Source organism: Talpa occidentalis, unplaced genomic scaffold, assembly GCF_014898055.3.
Source record: "Talpa occidentalis isolate TD23 unplaced genomic scaffold, MPIMG_talOcc4v2.1 talOcc4.7, whole genome shotgun sequence".
Lineage (NCBI taxonomy): Eukaryota > Metazoa > Chordata > Mammalia > Eulipotyphla > Talpidae > Talpa > Talpa occidentalis.
Window position 1 is genome coordinate 132,452,359 of NW_023605083.1, and position 16,250 is coordinate 132,468,608.

The 16,250-nt window shown below is 50.1% G+C and overlaps 1 protein-coding gene across 2 annotated transcripts; it reads right to left on the reverse strand.

Moving 5' to 3' along the window:
* Positions 1-878: 878 nt before the first annotated feature.
* Positions 879-14,356, reverse strand: JPT1 (Jupiter microtubule associated homolog 1). Of its 2 annotated transcripts, XM_037493552.2 has the most exons (5): positions 14,204-14,356; positions 7,342-7,484; positions 6,960-7,042; positions 6,155-6,173; positions 1,654-1,854 (listed from the first exon to the last, which is right to left on the reverse strand). In XM_037493552.2, exons 1-5 carry the CDS (start codon positions 14,257-14,259, stop codon positions 1,706-1,708), a joined length of 450 nt encoding a protein of 149 aa, XP_037349449.1. In that variant the 5' UTR covers positions 14,260-14,356; the 3' UTR covers positions 1,654-1,705. The 2 variants fall into 2 exon arrangements, with proteins under 2 accessions (XP_054545102.1, XP_037349449.1); XM_054689127.1 differs by lacking the exon at positions 6,155-6,173 and having other exon boundaries at positions 879-1,854.
* Positions 14,357-16,250: the final 1,894 nt, after the last annotated feature.

Genomic DNA, 16,250 nt, shown 5'->3' on the forward strand with positions numbered 1-16,250 from the left:
CAACTCAGTCATGGGTGCCGGCTCAGAGGTAACCTCTTGAGCAGCCTCACTGTTTTAGGTTAGGAAACTGAGCCCCAGGTGACAAGCCAAAGGAACAAAGGCAGGTCATGGGCCTCCCTGGTGGCACAGGGGGTAAGTCTCAGCACTATGAAGCTATGGGCAGCCACTGCAGCATCCATCCCCGGCCAGGGAGCTGACCCACATGGCGCAGCAGACCTCTCCTGGGTCGCCCACTGCTCCCCTCAGCAGTGTATTTCAGTCAATCCACCTGTTCTGCTCCCCATTCTGTCTCTGGTGAATCCTCTCACCCTACCACCCCCACCTCTGGCCTAGACCCCAGTTCTTGTTTACATAAATAAATCTAAACACACACACACACAGGATCAAAGCCAGGTCTTAACAATATCCACCATTTAATCTACCATGTTCTGGAACTTTCTGCCTGGAATACAGAGTGTTCTTTCTTCAGTCTCCCATACCCCTAGTCAAATTCACCCCACTTCCCTTCCAATTGCATGGACCCGCCCTTGCCTGGGAGGGAAGCACCTTGCAGGTTATCTAGAGACACCCCATCCACACAGAGGGCAGGTGGTCGGAGAGTCTAACATAGATCAGACTATAACTACTTTGGATATTAATTACCCACGTTATTCCTGCATTTTATGTCATTTTATGTCGGCAGGTAGAGCTCACAGAGATTTTGGCGCTTTGAACTCCTGCTGACTTTAAACCACCTTCCTTAGTGAGAAGCCCACTTCTCTGGGCCTGTTCGTCTGTTTCAACTTTCAGGATTCATCCAGTTGGGCTGCCAGTAACAAAAAGAAAAAGCAACTAAACCAAGTTCAACATTGAAACAAGCTCCAAAAGATGACACAGGACACAGTGTTTCAAAATTTGTACATTGTTTACTTTATGCAACAGTCCAGGATTGTGAGGAACAACACACATTTTAAGGATGAGACTTTCCTTGCATGGTCAAGCACCAGCATCATGCACACAGCTTCAAGGTATCTAAGATGAGCACTGCCCGGGGCCGCTAGGGTGTGTGGCCACCCCTGCTCGCTTCCCCTGCAACCGGCCAGTGCATGTGAACCCCGCGGCCTTCCTCTGCGCCCCAGCAGAGAGGGCTTTGCTCATCAGCCAGTCTACTTAGGATCTGGCTTATGTCTTACGGTTCAAAAAGAGAAGGCAGTTTTTGAGCTTTGCAGGCAGCAAGGCACGAGGCACCGGCCTCTGTATTGCCCCATATGGCACAGGAAGATGCTCTTAAAGGGCACTGACAAGTTTGGGCCGCCCCAAGAAGGCTGGGCCTGCAGGGAGGTGCCTGTGGACTGTTCACTGGTCTGTCCAATCCAGGCCTCATAAACCCAAGTAAAGCTGACAAGAAAAGGGTTTTAAAAATCTCAGTACAAAAGACCCTCTAACACATTTGGAACCAAACTGTCTGTTCTTAAAAACACGGTACTGTCACAAAGCTTTCCCTCCAAACTACTGCTAGAAAACATTCATGCCATGGCCTACAGACCCGGAGGAACCAGGACGATAGAGAAACCTGTTCCAAAAAAAAAAAAAAAGACAGCAGTACATAAAGTGCTTCTTTTTTAATGAAACAAATCCAAAAGATGTACAGTCAGGCTCAAGTTGTGCAGTTCACAAGCATGGAGAAAACAAACAAACAAAACGACAGAGTTCGGGACGGTCGGAGCTAACCCAAGACGAGGCTGGACTTGCCACCAGGAGGGTTTCTCCGGGACGGCACCGGGGCGGGCGCCACCGGGCTGGGCACAGGTGCAGCAGGCACCGGCTTCTCTTCGCTGTGCCCCACGCTGGCCTGCAAATCTGTGTCCACGTGTTCTAGGAAAGCAAAATGATGAAGGTTACTGACTACCGCCAGCTAAGTGGACGTCTCCCTTGCTCTGTGTGTGAGGCTGATGAGAAATGTACCTCGAGACTAAGGAGCAAGGTCCCACTCCCTAGAATGAGCCACCATTAATGCGTTGCCCGTATGTGCCAAGCCTTTCTCCGTGCGTTCTTTTGTAAACGACACAGATATATGATGTCAAATCATTAAAACTAGAGCATTACAGAGAAGCTGCGGGCCCCTGACCCACAAGCCGCCTCCCCGCGGCCTCACCACCGGCTGAGTGCAGTCTTCTGTCCACTGTTGTGTGTACTCAGTTATTCCCAACAGATAATATACACCACTTTTTGTAGTATTTAACAAATGTATCCACTTCCTTTTATGCTCTTGGAAAGTCACCTGGCTTTCTACACAAGGTCATCACTCCCCTCAATTGCTTTGTAGAATTTGCGCAGGACACGGAATACTTGACACAGCATAGCGCACGCAAGCTCTACAGAGAGCAAAAGAAGTGGAACAAATTCCAACCATTCCAAATACACTAATGCATCTGCACTAGCATGTGTGCCGCAGGGTGTGGAAGCACCCCTTCCCCACCCGCGGGGGGGCCCCCAGGGCACAGTGCACGTCCTGACACAGCCCCGCCCACCACCTGACAGCTGTTAACAGCTGCTGAAGGATGGGTACAAAGGCTATCACAGCACTGCGTCCCAGTTTCCTGCTACACTGCCCTGGCTGCTGCCTTCCCTGTGGCACATACAAGAAGCAGACATTTTGAACCACCTTTTGTCTTATTAGCAGGGAGTTTCTAAAACTAGAAAAGTCACTGATTCAAAGCCAAGACTGACTGAAGAGTTTTTTTTGTTTTGTTTTTTTTTTATATAGAGGCATGTTTTTATTTATTTATTTGTTTGTTTGTTTTGTTTATACATGCACTGGGTACAGTCAGAAGCGCGGGAGGGTGAGAGAATTCACCAGGGCCAGAGCGGGGAGCAGAGCAGGCAGAAGGACCGAAGTACACTGCTGAGGGGAGCAGCGGGCGGCAGGAGAGGTCTGTGCGCCATGTGGGACCCTCCTCCGGTGGCCGGGGAGCAGCCGGGGATCGAACCAGCGCCGCTGAGGCTGCGGGCAGCTTCGCAACCCAGCGCTCAACCGCTGTGCCACCGGGGAGGCCCTGACTGAAGAGTTTTAACAGCTTATGGGATGGTAGACTCATTTTTGATTTTTTAAAGTGGGCGGGTCTCTCATTTCAGAGTTATTCCACTGGACTAGATTTAGTTGTATATTCTAAAACCCACCTTAGAATAATCTCTCTTTCTCTCTCACACACACACACAGAGGAATGCTGGTTATAAGATAGTGAATGCTGGGTCATAAGACTTAGGGGGAAACTATCTTCAGGATTACAGGCCTTGATTGCACCTCAAATTTAGGAGTTTGAAACCCTAAGAGCGGTGCAGCCGAACACTGGTGATGACATACCCCATGTGAGTACTTCATACAGACCTCAATGAACATTCTACTTTTGAAGAAAGTGTAGTTTCTTTAAGTTTCTCAAAGACTAAACGCTAAAATTTTATGTTCCTAAAACAAGTTGCACTAAGTTTTGATTTAGCTGACTGAAACCGAGACATCTGAGGGGAAGAGGTCTTAGATCAGAAACACAACAAAAGCTCAGAAATAGGCTACTGCTGCTCTTAGCAATGCAGTTTGTGGATTTCTGGAATATGCTACAGAGGCAACTTACAATGCATCTAATGTTCTATACTCCTTAACAACTAGTAAAAATCTAGTATGAAGCTTTGCAAAGCGACAGCTCTCAGTTAAGAGCTAACACTTGGAGAGACAGGGTGGCCTCAGGGTTTCCTACTGCCACACTCTTGCTGTGTAAGAAACAGGACCAAATGCACCAACATCAAGCACAAGTATCCCTGAAACAACCTAGGAAACTATGTTCTGCACACTGAAAACACAGGCTAAACCCACGTTAAATAAAATGTGAGAGAGATGACGTGCAGCTTGAAGGCAGCCTGAGCCAGCTCATCAGTCCGAGCTGCTCCGTTTCTGCACACAGGACCCAGGCCCCGGCCAGCACCCCACCCACCCCAAGCAACTTTGTCTGGAAGCTCGACCATGACAGTTTGTGTCCATAAAATGATTTTTAGATAAATTCAACTCATGCCAAGATTGTTTTTTTTTTTTTTAACAGAACTGTCCTGTTTTTGACAAATAGACAGCAATACGCCAAAAGAGAAAAGGGGGCAGGGAGCCGCTAACTGGCAGCAGGCCTCATCTAAATGCTCTGCCCAGGCAGAAATGCTCCGACCCAAGAAAAGGGAAGTCCGTGTCCTCCTCCATTTCCCTCGTCTACGAGAGACCAGAGTAAGGATTTCGAAACCTTTGCAGCAACTTGACAGAGAAAGCTTTTGTCTGTTGAATGTAATACTTTTTTGAAAAAATGGGGCTTTAAACAAAAATACTACCGTAATATCCATCTTCTAGACTCCTGCTTTGTCTTTCTTTGCCACATTAATAAGGTAAATGGACAGAAACTTATGCCAGAAGAGAAAAAAATCCTTCCCTCTCAGGATGGAAGGAGCAGGACAGGGAGAGTGGGCAGGCCACCCGCGCTGCATGGGGGGAACGGAAGGACTTCTGCCTCAACCTCCTTCTCCTTCTTACAAATTCCTAAGTTTCCCCTGAAGCTGTTTCTGTGTTTACCCAAAAGATGAAGTCAGTTTTCCTCATATCCAAAAACATCTGTTTTATTTAGAAAGAGCACGGTTGCTTGGCTCTCAAGTAAACTTGGCAATAGAGTTGAGCTGACCTTACCCTGCAGGCCTATCTCAATTATCATGCCCTTTGTCATTTTATGAAAACTGAACTGAAAGTAGCAGCTGTCAGGAACACAGAATAATCAGGAGGTCAAAGAAACTGACGACTGTTTGAAAAATCCAGGTGTTTTTTTTTTGAACCTCGGAAACAATTTTTTGAAAAGGAACAAATTGGAAACAAATAGTAACTAAGAGGTCTTCAGTGCAGTGGAAAAGTTCTCTGTCCTCAGCTAAACAACCTCAGAGGCTCAGTGGACTCTCCTCCCACCCCGCCACCAAGGACAACACCTGAGAGAGCAGAAGAGGAATGTGGCTCTGAGCCTGTCACCGGGAGGCCGCAGCATGAAGGGGAAGGGCTGCTTTCACCCAGAACTGTCACCTCCGTGCAAATCCACCAAGTGACCAGCACGACGGTAGTGAGGGGAGGCGCGGCTTCTAGAAAACACAGAGCTGCTCCTCCGCCACAGACACATGGGTCTACAAGGTGACGCGGGGCTATGGAAGACATTATGGAGGCGGAGGGTCTGGGTACTGTTACCATGGCAACACTGGACGCTTCCCATAGTGTTACCCAGTATGCTGTTGGCAATGCTGTAAACAACCAAGAGCAAGATTCTCCCCAGGAGTGAGTGTATCAAGTCCACGAACAGAGGAGACAACTTTCTGAACAGAAGATGAGGAACAAAAAAAGTGCTTGGGTTCACCTGAAATGGCAGCTCCTGCTTCACCCCTAGAGAAGCAGCCTTTGTGAGAACCCGTGGAGAGGAGTCTGAGCTGCTGGAACCCTCCCCCTATGAATTCAGGGCACAACAGGTGTGAAAAAAGGGAGACCCCCTAGACTGAAGAAAGGGAGGGAGATGGAAAGGAAGGGAAAGCTGGAAAAGGCCACAAGGAGGGTTTCTTCCTTCTGGATTGGTGGCTCCGGGGCGCACACATCTTGCTCCCAGGGACACGCGTAACCTTTCTTCACCCCCATCAGCAATTCTCTGGCACTTGCTAAGGAAGTGCCAATAAACACTTCAAGATCTAAAATAATTAAATGATTATAGCTCATTGTCACACCACTGGTAACTACAGCTTGACATCTGCCCCTGAACTACAACTTACAGCATCACAGCATGGCCAGTGTCCTGCTGATCAGCACCTCAGTATAAAGTCAGACTCCAAGATTAAATGCTATGCCGTGGCCCTTCCTAAAACCCTGGCATCCGGTGTAACAAATACCAACCTGACCAGAGCACACGTCTCTGCAGAGGGGTCTGTGCTTGCTCCTTGTCCCTTCTAGCAGGGCTCTCACTGGCCGACAGCCAGCTTGCCAGTGTCATTTTTCCTTCCTCTCCACCCAGAGCAAGCTGGCACCAGGGGCAAAACCAGGTTTTACTCCGTTTCCCCAAGATGTGACTGGAATCAAATCACATGTACGGAGCCACACACCCGCCCCTCAAGCCTTTGGACTCACCATGAATGTCACCTTCTCCCTGGAAAAGAAAAAAATAGTTAACTTCAGATTTTAACTTTGCTACATACAAATAAAGCACTGGCAGTTCAGTGAGGCTGCCATCCACTTGACACCAAACATGAATTTCTCAGGCCTGGCACTCGGGGTGCACGGTCAGGCTGCATCACAGCAAGCAACCTTCATCCAGCTGGGACAAAGCTACACAAACACAAACAAACAAAAAATGCTGCAGGGTAAATTGCCCAGGGCGGCGAAGACCCCAACAGCAAAAACTTCAATTTAATCAACCAGCATTTCAAAGGCTGTTCTGTGGGAATGGGAAAGCTTGTAAATCTACCCCTCCCTCCTCTCTCACCATCTAGATGCTGAAGGGCCTCAACCATCCAGCGGGAGGACTTCCCACCAGGCTCTCCAGACTCACACCCGGGGCTGGGGCTCATCTGCTGCAGGCTCAAAATCGGACAGCATTTGCAAACAACTAGGATAGCCCTTGATCTCAGAAACGCCACTGCATAGGAGAGGCACAGACAGGAAGTGCACGTGACCCAGAAGCTCCAAACGCAACACTGAAGGACAGGAGACCAACCAGCCTGACGGCGCCGTCTAAACAGATGGAGCGCGCGGTGACGCACTGACCCCTCTCCACTGAGCAGTCTCCAGCTCCAATCTGGCCCCACCCTTCCCCGGTGGCCGCTGGGAGACCCCAGCCGTGGGAGACAGCAGCAGAGTGAAGCTCCCAGTAGAGCGCGTGGACTTCCCACTGTGTTAACCTCCAAGCCCGTCCTCCCCGTGTCGCCACACTGACCTTCAGGTCCAAGAAGTCTCCAGAGCTTGCTTCGGAAGAGTTCGACGGCTCGGGCTCTTCTCTGCCACCACTGGACTTGGCACCTGAGTCAAAATAATAGAGAGAGCTGGAGTAAACCACCTCTTCACTAAATGACATCAGGTGTTGGTTTCATATTACAAAATGGGGACAGGGTCAGGGAGGGAATCGTGCAGCGGGACTACCGCAATCTGATGGCAGTCCTTCTTCTGATTCATCAGCATTTCCCATTTCTCAGACCCAGTCTTTCCCCCAATGAATGACAGGCATGAACTGCTGTCCAACTAATTACTAAGAGATTTTGCTCATCAGCAGAGGCTGCTGTCCAGTCCCTTGACCAGCAACTCACAGATCTAAGCAGTACCTGCTGACTTGGCCCAAGAAGGGGGGTTTTCCTCAGGGGTCCCAAAGATGCTAGAGGCCATTTTGTTCCTCCTTGCTGGTTGTTCTGTGGGTTCATCAAAACCTAGTGAGAAATTGGATCCACCACCTGGAGGCCGCAAAACCCTAGGAATAATGCAAAACGCCAATTTCAGATCATGCCCAAGTATTTCCTGGCATACAAGTTTCAAATCTTTTATTTCATTTCCCTGGCCCATTCTTCCTCCCCAACCCTCACGAGAGAGAGCTGTTCATGGGGAAAAGGAACAGATCCCCACCACGGCATAAATTCAACAGTAGATGTTAAAATACGTAATGGGGGCCTCCCTGGTGGCGCAAGGGGTTAAGACGCAACCTATGAAGCTATCTGCAGCCACTGCAGCACAAGTTCGATCCCCGACCAGGGAGCTACCCACATGGTGCAGCAGACCTCTCTGACTTGCCTGCTGCTCCCCTCAGCAGTGTACTTTGGTCAATCTGCCTGTTCTGCCCCCCACTGTCTCTGGATCCTCTCACCCCCTACACCTCTGGCTCCAGTTCTTGTATGCATAAATTAAAAAAAAAAATCTTTAAAAAGAAAGAATCTGCTTATTAAAAAAATATACGAAACGCTGCTCTGTAATACTTGTAGTCAGAACGCTCATCACACAGGAAGAGGAACCCGCCTGGGCGTCATCACCAAGGACAGCCTGTCTGGTGGCCCCTTCCAGGAAGTGGCCAAAGGCCTAAAAAGACTTGCCTACTAGGCTTAGCTGGGTGTATCTTCAAGTTTAGAAGCACATCTTGCACTATACAATAAGTATTTTCATTTTCAACTAAATAAAAAAGAGGAAGACTATATACATAAAAGTTAACTTTACCAATTAAGAAGCCCAAGGGAAGCTAATAAGAAAGTCTCTCCTAACTGCACATGATGGGTAAGCCCCATTTATATACTTGTACTTCAGTGCTCTAACACGAGTTACTACCACAAAGAGAAAGTGCAAGAATATACCAGGTGGTACTGGACACCCTCTCACAGCTTGCCACCCCCGGCCACCCATAGTCCCCTTCATGCAGCACTCAGCTGGGCAACACTCAGAACACAGAAAAGAGGAGACGGTTTTATGGGGTATGTTCCAAGTACTGATAAAATTTCTTTATTGATGAGGGTGTAGTCTTGGGTTTCCATTTCTTCCTAAAGCAGCTGGAAACATTTTTTTCTAAGAATATATACATTTCACCTAAGTTTCCAGATGAATACAGCTGTCACATCATCTGCTTATATTAGAAAAGGCTGATAGTTAAACAATAAATTATACCACAAATTCTCTTTTGAGAACATATACTCGCAATGTTCTTTCTACATGTCTCCTATCAAGTTAACAATCAAGTCATACAAATCTGATTTTTAAATATTTTATCACTTGCCAAGACACTCTATTAACTACTATAATGGTGGATTTGTCAATTTCTCCTCAGAATTCTGTCAAAAGAATTCTCATTCAAGGAGCTGGCCCACATGGCGCAGCAGGCCTCTCCTGACTTGCCCGCTGCTCCTCTCTCAGCAGTGTACTGCAGTCAATCTGCCTGTTCTGTTCTCCACTCTGTCTCTGGTGAATCCTCTCATACCCCCCCACCTCTGGCCTGTGCCCAGCTCTTGTGTGCATAGATAAATATATCTTTAAAATAAATAAATAAATAAACTGGTAAAGGTAGAAAAAATGCCAATTCCCATTGAGAGTATAATTTTGTACAAACTTTCTAGAGAACATCTTAACAGTCTGTATCAAAAATATTTAAGTTCGGGGCCTCCCTGGTGGTGCAGGGGTTAAAGACACAGTGCTGTCAAGCTATCGCCAGCCATTGCATGCATGAGTTCAATCCCTGGCATTGCATGCATGAGTTCAATCCCTGGCCAGGGAGCTGACCCCACAAGGCACAGCAGACCTCTTCTGTCTCCCCGCTGCTCCATTTCAGTCACTCTGCCTGTTCTGCTCCCCACTCTGTCTCTAGTGAATCCTCTCACCCCCTGCACTTCTAGTCTGGTACCCAGTTCTTGTATGCGTAAATAAATAAATCTTTTAAAAAATAGATGATAATGTGGGGGAGGGGGAGAAGGAAATGCCCTGGTTATTTGTTAGTAGGGGTTAGTTATCAAAGTATGTCATATCCACACAATACCACACGCTGTACAGTAGGTTAGATTTACATCAAATTGTGTATATTCACACACATCCATCCAGCTGTGTGGGTAACTAGTTTAACCTCTCTATGCTTCGCTTTTCTCTTCCATAAATGAATAGTAACTGCCTCGTAGGACTATTAAAAGACATGATGTTGGAGCCTCTCTGGTGGTGCAAGCACCACACTATGAAACAATCCGCAGCCTCTGCAGCACGAGTTCGATCCCCAGCCGGCCAGAGAGAAACCTACGTGGCGCAGCAGACCACTTCTGTCTCACCCACTGCTCCCTTCAGCAGTGTGTTTCAGTCAGTCTGCCTGTTCTGTTCCCCACTCAGTCTCTGGCGAATCTTCTCACACACACCACCCCCCCGCCCACCGCCTCATCTCTGGCCTGTGCCCCAGCTCTTGTATGCATAAATAAATAAATCTTAAAAAAAAAAAAAAGACATGATATCAAAGTACTAACAAAGACCAAAGACGGGACCCCCCTGGTGGCCTACTGCTGTGGCCTGATTTGATTCCCAGCCAGGGAGGTGACCCACATGGTGCAGCAGACCTCTCCTGCCTCCCCGCTGCTCCCCTTGGCAGTGGATTTCAGTAAATCCATCTGTTCTGTTCCCCACTCTGTCTCTGATGAATTTTCTCATCCCCCACCCCACACCTCTGGCCTACACCCCAGTTCTTCTATGTAAAAATAAACTGAGCTATTTAAAAAAAAGTACTAACAAAGATGTAAAACAATGGTACTTCAGTAAAAACAAAAATGAAGTTAAAAACAAAACAAAAAAGAGACTACTCTGAGAATGTCATCTATACTGTGCTTGATGATGCCCTGGAACCAGGGCAATCAGGCAAGCAACCATGGTCACCCCAAAGCACCTAAGACCTGCAAGGACGTTCACACCTACATCATCCAGGGTTCGCTCTCACAGAGGGGATTCAAGGTGGACTGTAATATCTTTCTGACACTGCCTATCTTCTATATTGCTATCAATTATCTAACATTCTTTGAAAGGCTGATTCGAGCACCCAAATCCCCCTTTCACTTTTCTTTGACAATGCTCCTCATCCCACTGGCCACTACCACGTGATCATCCTTGGACACCCGTGTCCACCTGCCTGGATCTCCAGACAGAAGCCCCTGCTCTTTGGCCCCCTTGGGTGCAGGGTGGTACCTGGGTCTCATCATCCCCTAACACTGCCCTCTTCCTGTCCAGGAGCTCCCCTGCCCTGTGGCCCTGTCTCTGCTGCCCACAAGCCAGCAGCTGTGAGCCTAGGCAGAACTGAAGGAAACCTGACAGACTTTGCCAATATCAATGTGGGGGCTTCAACCATCCAATCAGGGCTTTCCTCGAAGCCCCACTGGCAGTGCTGCCTCTCTCCACCCAGGGTTTACTCCCCTCCCCTCGAGCAAACTCCACCCTCCCCTCAGGGACTCTTTCAAAATCCAGTCCATTTCTCCAACCTCCAGCTCCTTCCTCTGGAAGCTGACTGTAGAGCCCGAGATCGAGTCTCAAAGACCCCAGGAGAAAGGAGGTTAGGCCCTTGCAAAGGGCGGAGTACCAGCCCGATGCAGAGCCAGGCAAGGAGATATTTCTGGCTTTGTGGGTCTCTCGTCTTTCAATAATGATTCGACTCCATCACGTGGCACAAAGGCGGCCACACACGATATGGAAATGAATGTGTGGCGGTGTGCCAATAAAACATGATTTATGAACTGAAATCCAATTTTCATGTAATTTTCACAAGTTATGAAATCATGTTATTTCCTCACCCATTTATAAAAGTAAAAATCCTTCCGAACTCCACAAAATCAGGCAGAGGGCTGGGTTTGGCCCCAGGCGATAGTTAGGCGGGCTCTGCTCCATCCAGTTCAACAGCCTCATTTTTAAGCGAGGAAAGAGCCCTGAGAAGCTCTCAATAAACTGCCCAACATTAGTTAATTGACAGGATCAAACCCCAGCTCTTGGGTGCCCAGCCCGCACGTAAGTGCTTAAATAAAGAGAATTCCCCTTTAAACTACAATCCCAGAGGGTCCGCACTTTTGGTTTTCTTATCACAGATTGCTGGGTATGTGGCAGACAGTCGCTCCAGCATCCTTCTGGAAGCTGATGTTAGTGTCTGCCCGTAGTTAAATTCCATACCCCCTTTGCAAGATACAAATATCATTCTCTTCCCCCAGCAGATGGGGAACGACCCTGCTGAATTTTTAGAACATGTAAAACATTTACCGCCCCCATAAAGTCTCAGACATTAAATGTCCACTTAAGATTAAATTCATTATATGAATTAAGTGTGTTCAGGCATATATTTTATAATGATAATTAAAATTCTTAAATCATAATTAAAGGTGTGTTATAAAGTCTTAATGGGCGTTCTCTCATGTTAGAGTCTGAAGCAGGCGCCTAGGTCTTCATCATGTGTACCCCAAATCAACAAAGACACTTGAAATCAAAATCAACTTGCGTCATCGCCACTCCCTTCATTCCCTAGAGATTAGACTGGTTTTCCTTACGGATCATAATTACAGCCCTTATGGATAATTTTAGTCAGATGAAAAACATTCAGAACCCAAGTGACCAGGGCATTTTTGGCCTTAAAAGGGGGGGGGGAGACCCGTACCCCCCAAAACAGCTTAAAAACAAAGTCAAAGCTCTGACCAGCCCAACTTTGGTGGGTCCGTGTCCCTCTGCAACAGCAGGTAATACCTACTCGGATGACGTCAGCGAGGCAGAGCCCATCTGCGAGCAGACATCCCAAACAAAGGATCTGGAGCATAAGCCAGAAATTATTTCAATTTTATTTTTTAAGACCCCACTGTTCTTTTGAACCACACACATGATAACTAAATCAGGATTACATATTTGAGACTTAACAAAATGTGTCCATGTGTGGCAGAGAGTGATTTTTAAAAAATTGCTCTTTCTTCTCTCCTAAGTCCAGAGTTCCCATATGATCTTTGCCGATCGTTCTCTACCAGAGCAAATGCAGAATGTGCTTGGGAGCCAGGAGGATGTTACCCGGGAAAAGAAGTTTAGGAGAATTGGCGAGGTTACAGAAGGAGAGGCAGGAAGTGAAAGGACAATGCCACCGTCCCCAGACAACAACAGCGGAGGGAGAGCGATGACAAAAAAAGATGACAAAAGCATTTCTTTCGCAAAACCAAACATCACTTCGCTTAATTTCCGATGAACTCAACGAAAACAGCTAGTGTGTGGGCTCCGTGGCCCGAGATTCTGTATGAAGCACTCAGCTGCACCAAGCCCAAAGGATGAAATCACAGGCTCGACCCACACTCACATCCCGAGTACTTCAGCCTGAGCAGCAGAAAGTTAGCCTCGTAGCACAAAATGAAAAACCAAGCTTCAATGAGTGTCCTCTGAAAATAATGACCTCACTGTAAGGATGACAACAGAAGAGGGAGTGACCAGGTCTGCACTCAGGTTGCCCCATCCTGCCAGTAACCACTAGTTTTTCTCTTTCCTACCTTGTGAAAAGGGAAGGGACGAGGTGAAAAATCGACGTCCTTCTCCCGGACTCTCTGCCCAGGCTTGCTTTTTGTTCCCAAGTTCTCCAGCCCCCGGAGACACGGCTATTGCACCGCTGTCTTCTTAGCCCCACAAAATGGCTCCCTTTGTGCCACTTGCCCAGGACCCCACGGCTGGCCACACATGACTGCAGGCCGTGGCCGATGAAGAACGTGCCAGAAAAAGTGGCATCGGGGCTTCCCACCAGGACCCAGCGACGCCCACGGCCCGCCCTGGAGAGCAGCGTGCAGCTGGCCGAGACAATGTGGGCATCTCCCGCGGAGCCCGAGCCCCCCGGTTCCAAGGGCTGGAGAAGGGGCGCAGGCCCGCGGGTGCCGGTGCCCGGCCCAAGGCGGCGGGGTGCGCGGCGGGAAGGCCGGGGCTCCCCGGGGGCGACCGCACGGCGGAGACAATGGCCGTCTGGGGCCCCGCCCAAGCGCGGAGCCTCCTCGCCCTCGGAGCCGGGCCCCGGGCCGGACCCGCGGCAGACGTCAAGGGGCCGGCGGGGGAGCCGCGGGGCGAGGCGCCGGGGCCACGGCTCGAGCCCCGGGGCCCGCCCGGGCGCGCCGCCCCCCACGCCGACGGGGCGCGGGCGGGAGAAGCGGGGTCCTCCCTTTGTTAGCGGAGCGAGGCCCCGCGAGCAGCGCCGGCGGTTGGGGCCCGAGGGGCGCGGGCCCCGCCGCAGCCCCGCCCGAGGACGGAGGCCACCTGCCGGGCGGGCCCGGGTGGAGCCGCGGGCCCCGCGCGCGGCCGCCCCTGCCCGGGCCAGCGCGGAGCCGACCGCGGCGCGGGGTGGGACAATGGCCCGGCCGAGGCCCCCGCGGCCGCCCGGGCTCCGGAGGTCGCGGCCACCGCCCCGGGGCCGCGCCGGCCGCCCGGGCCGGGCTGGGGGCGAGCCCTCCGGACGCGCGCCGACCAGCGACGCCCCGCGACGCGGCGGCCCCTCCCGGCCCCGGCGCCGGGCAGGAATGAATGGGGACGGCGGGGGCCGGGCGGGGCCCGCGCGCACAAAGGCGGCCCCGGCTGCGAGCTGCGCCGCCCGGCTCGCGAGGCTGCGCCGGGCACGCTGCGGCCCACACCGGCCGGGCGCCCGCGGCCACGCCGGGCAGCGCCCCCCGCCCCGAGCCCGCTCGGGCGGCCCCGCCGCCTCACCGGGAGCTGTTCCTGCTGTTGGGGTCCACGCCCTTGAAGGTGGTGGTGGTGGTCATGGCGCCGCGGGGAGGTGGCTGGCGCCGGAGCAGAGCGCAGGGAAGGTCGGGTCCGAGCGGCCGGGAGCGCGATTCGGGGCCGGCACGGCGACCGCTGCTGGAGCCTCCGCCGCCGCCGGCCCGGCCGACCGCCGCTTTTATAGGCCCTCGAGCCCCGCCCCCACCCCGCCTGCATTGGCCGGTTTAAACGGCTCTTTTCGTTCCTATTGGCTCGCTCGACTGCCAAGCACCGTGCGGCGTGACTACGGGCTGGGAAGGCCCCTGCTTAGCCTAAGCCCGCCCCCTTCCTGGTCCGCGAAGGTCTAGGCGAGCTCCCCTCCCCCAGCCCCAGCCCCGGAGATGATTGGACAAAGGACGGACCTGCCCCGCGCTGGGTGCGAGCTGTGCTCGCTGTCACTTAAAAAAGTTACCTGCTAGAGGGAAAAAGCGCGATCTGGGCGAGTAGGAGGACACACATCGTGGGCAGATTTCTCGTGGTTACTGTTCGTTTATTTGCCTTATTCACGGTGGGATGGTGAAGTTAAACTCCTTAGGGGATGAGAATTACTGCTACAACTCGACATTTCTGTATTGACGACCTACTGTGTGACTCGTTTAGAAACCCGACAGTCTCAAAGCTCTGAGTCAGCCAAGCGGAAGCACGGTGAGATGATCCCTTTCAAAGAGCTGGAAATTCTTTACATTTTAATGTTACCATTTAGCTATTATGGGTGGTGCATGCACTAGACCAAAATTGCAGCCGTTCCGATTTGAGGGGCTGTTCTAAGGCTGGTTAATTCCCTGCGGGGAATGGCCACATCCTTGGCAATCAAGACTGTGAGCTGCCTCGGCCTGCGCAGCTGTTTATAACCCTAAAGTGGGGACCCTTCCACCTGTCTGGGTAAATCTATCCCTACAACAAATGCAGACACACTTGGAGGGCTCAGGAATGACCATTTACAAGATCATAAAAGGAAAGTCGAGCAAACAAAGGGTGGAGGCTTCTGATGTCATGCACGTTTCCTCAAAGCAGATCTCTTCTTATTTCCATAAAAACTTAACTACATTCCCCCTTGCATGGCTCCCTCCTTCCAGGCAGTTCGAAATTTGTACACATGGTTAACTACTCTGGTGGGCTTTCATGAAGAGCCAAAGATAAGTTCTTCTGTTCTAGAAGGCACATACACTTTTATGTGCTTACCACAAAAGCATGAGGTGCCCCACTTGTGTGGATTAGAATCTTTCCATTCTTAGAAGCTGAGCCTAACTTTCCAAAGCCTTAAAAACAAAACAAAACAAACACCCCTTTCGGACCAATCCAGCACTCAGTATGCATGCCCTCCTTAGACATCATGTAATTACCAAGCAGGTATGGGAGCAGGGTGGTTGCCAGCTCAGGATCTCTTGGGAGAAACCTGTTTCTTAATCCTTCCTGAGCACTAGTTTCCTCACTTGAAAAATAGGGACAGAACAGCATCCAGACTCCATGGAGTTGGGAACGACTGAATGAGGTGATGGTTATCAATCAAGTACATGACCCCAAACATTAAAAAGTCATCAAAGTAATGGCCATTTTTACTATCAGATTTATTTAGAAAGTAATCACATACTTTTTTAAAAAATCTGAAGTGGTCTTTTGTGTTAAATAAAAAGCTTGAACTTAACTCTCAAGGTTTTTTTTTTTTTTTTGGCCTAGACTTCTCACTTCCCTTATTTCCCCGCCCACTGGAGGGTAGCAGGAGACAGGCTGGCATGGGACAACAGGGCTGGACTGGAAATTGAAAAATCTAGCTTCTGGTTCTGCTTTCTCCCAGTGGAAGGCACTTTTTGAGCCAGTTTCCCCATCTAAAATGGAGTTAACAGCAGCTATTCTGAACTGCTCTGAGGGTTAGAGTGAGATAATTTTAAGAATACTGTACTTTAGGTAAACAAAAGTTTTCTGTTAGAGGGTCCCACCCTGGCTGTACATCAGAATAATTCATAGGCTTTTAAAGAGTACAGATGAATGTGAG

Excerpts from the sequence above, each read along its gene's own strand:
- JPT1 (XM_054689127.1), bottom strand. The coding sequence starts at position 14,259 with ATGACCACCACCACCACCTTCAAGGGCGTGGACCCCAACAGCAGGAAC. Across the intron at positions 7,043-7,341 it reads TTCTTGGGCCAAGTCAGCAG|GTGCCAAGTCCAGTGGTGGC; the intron begins GTACTGCTTAGA and ends ATTTTGACTCAG. Across the intron at positions 1,855-6,959 it reads GAGACTTCTTGGACCTGAAG|AACACGTGGACACAGATTTG; the intron begins GTCAGTGTGGCG and ends TTGCTTTCCTAG.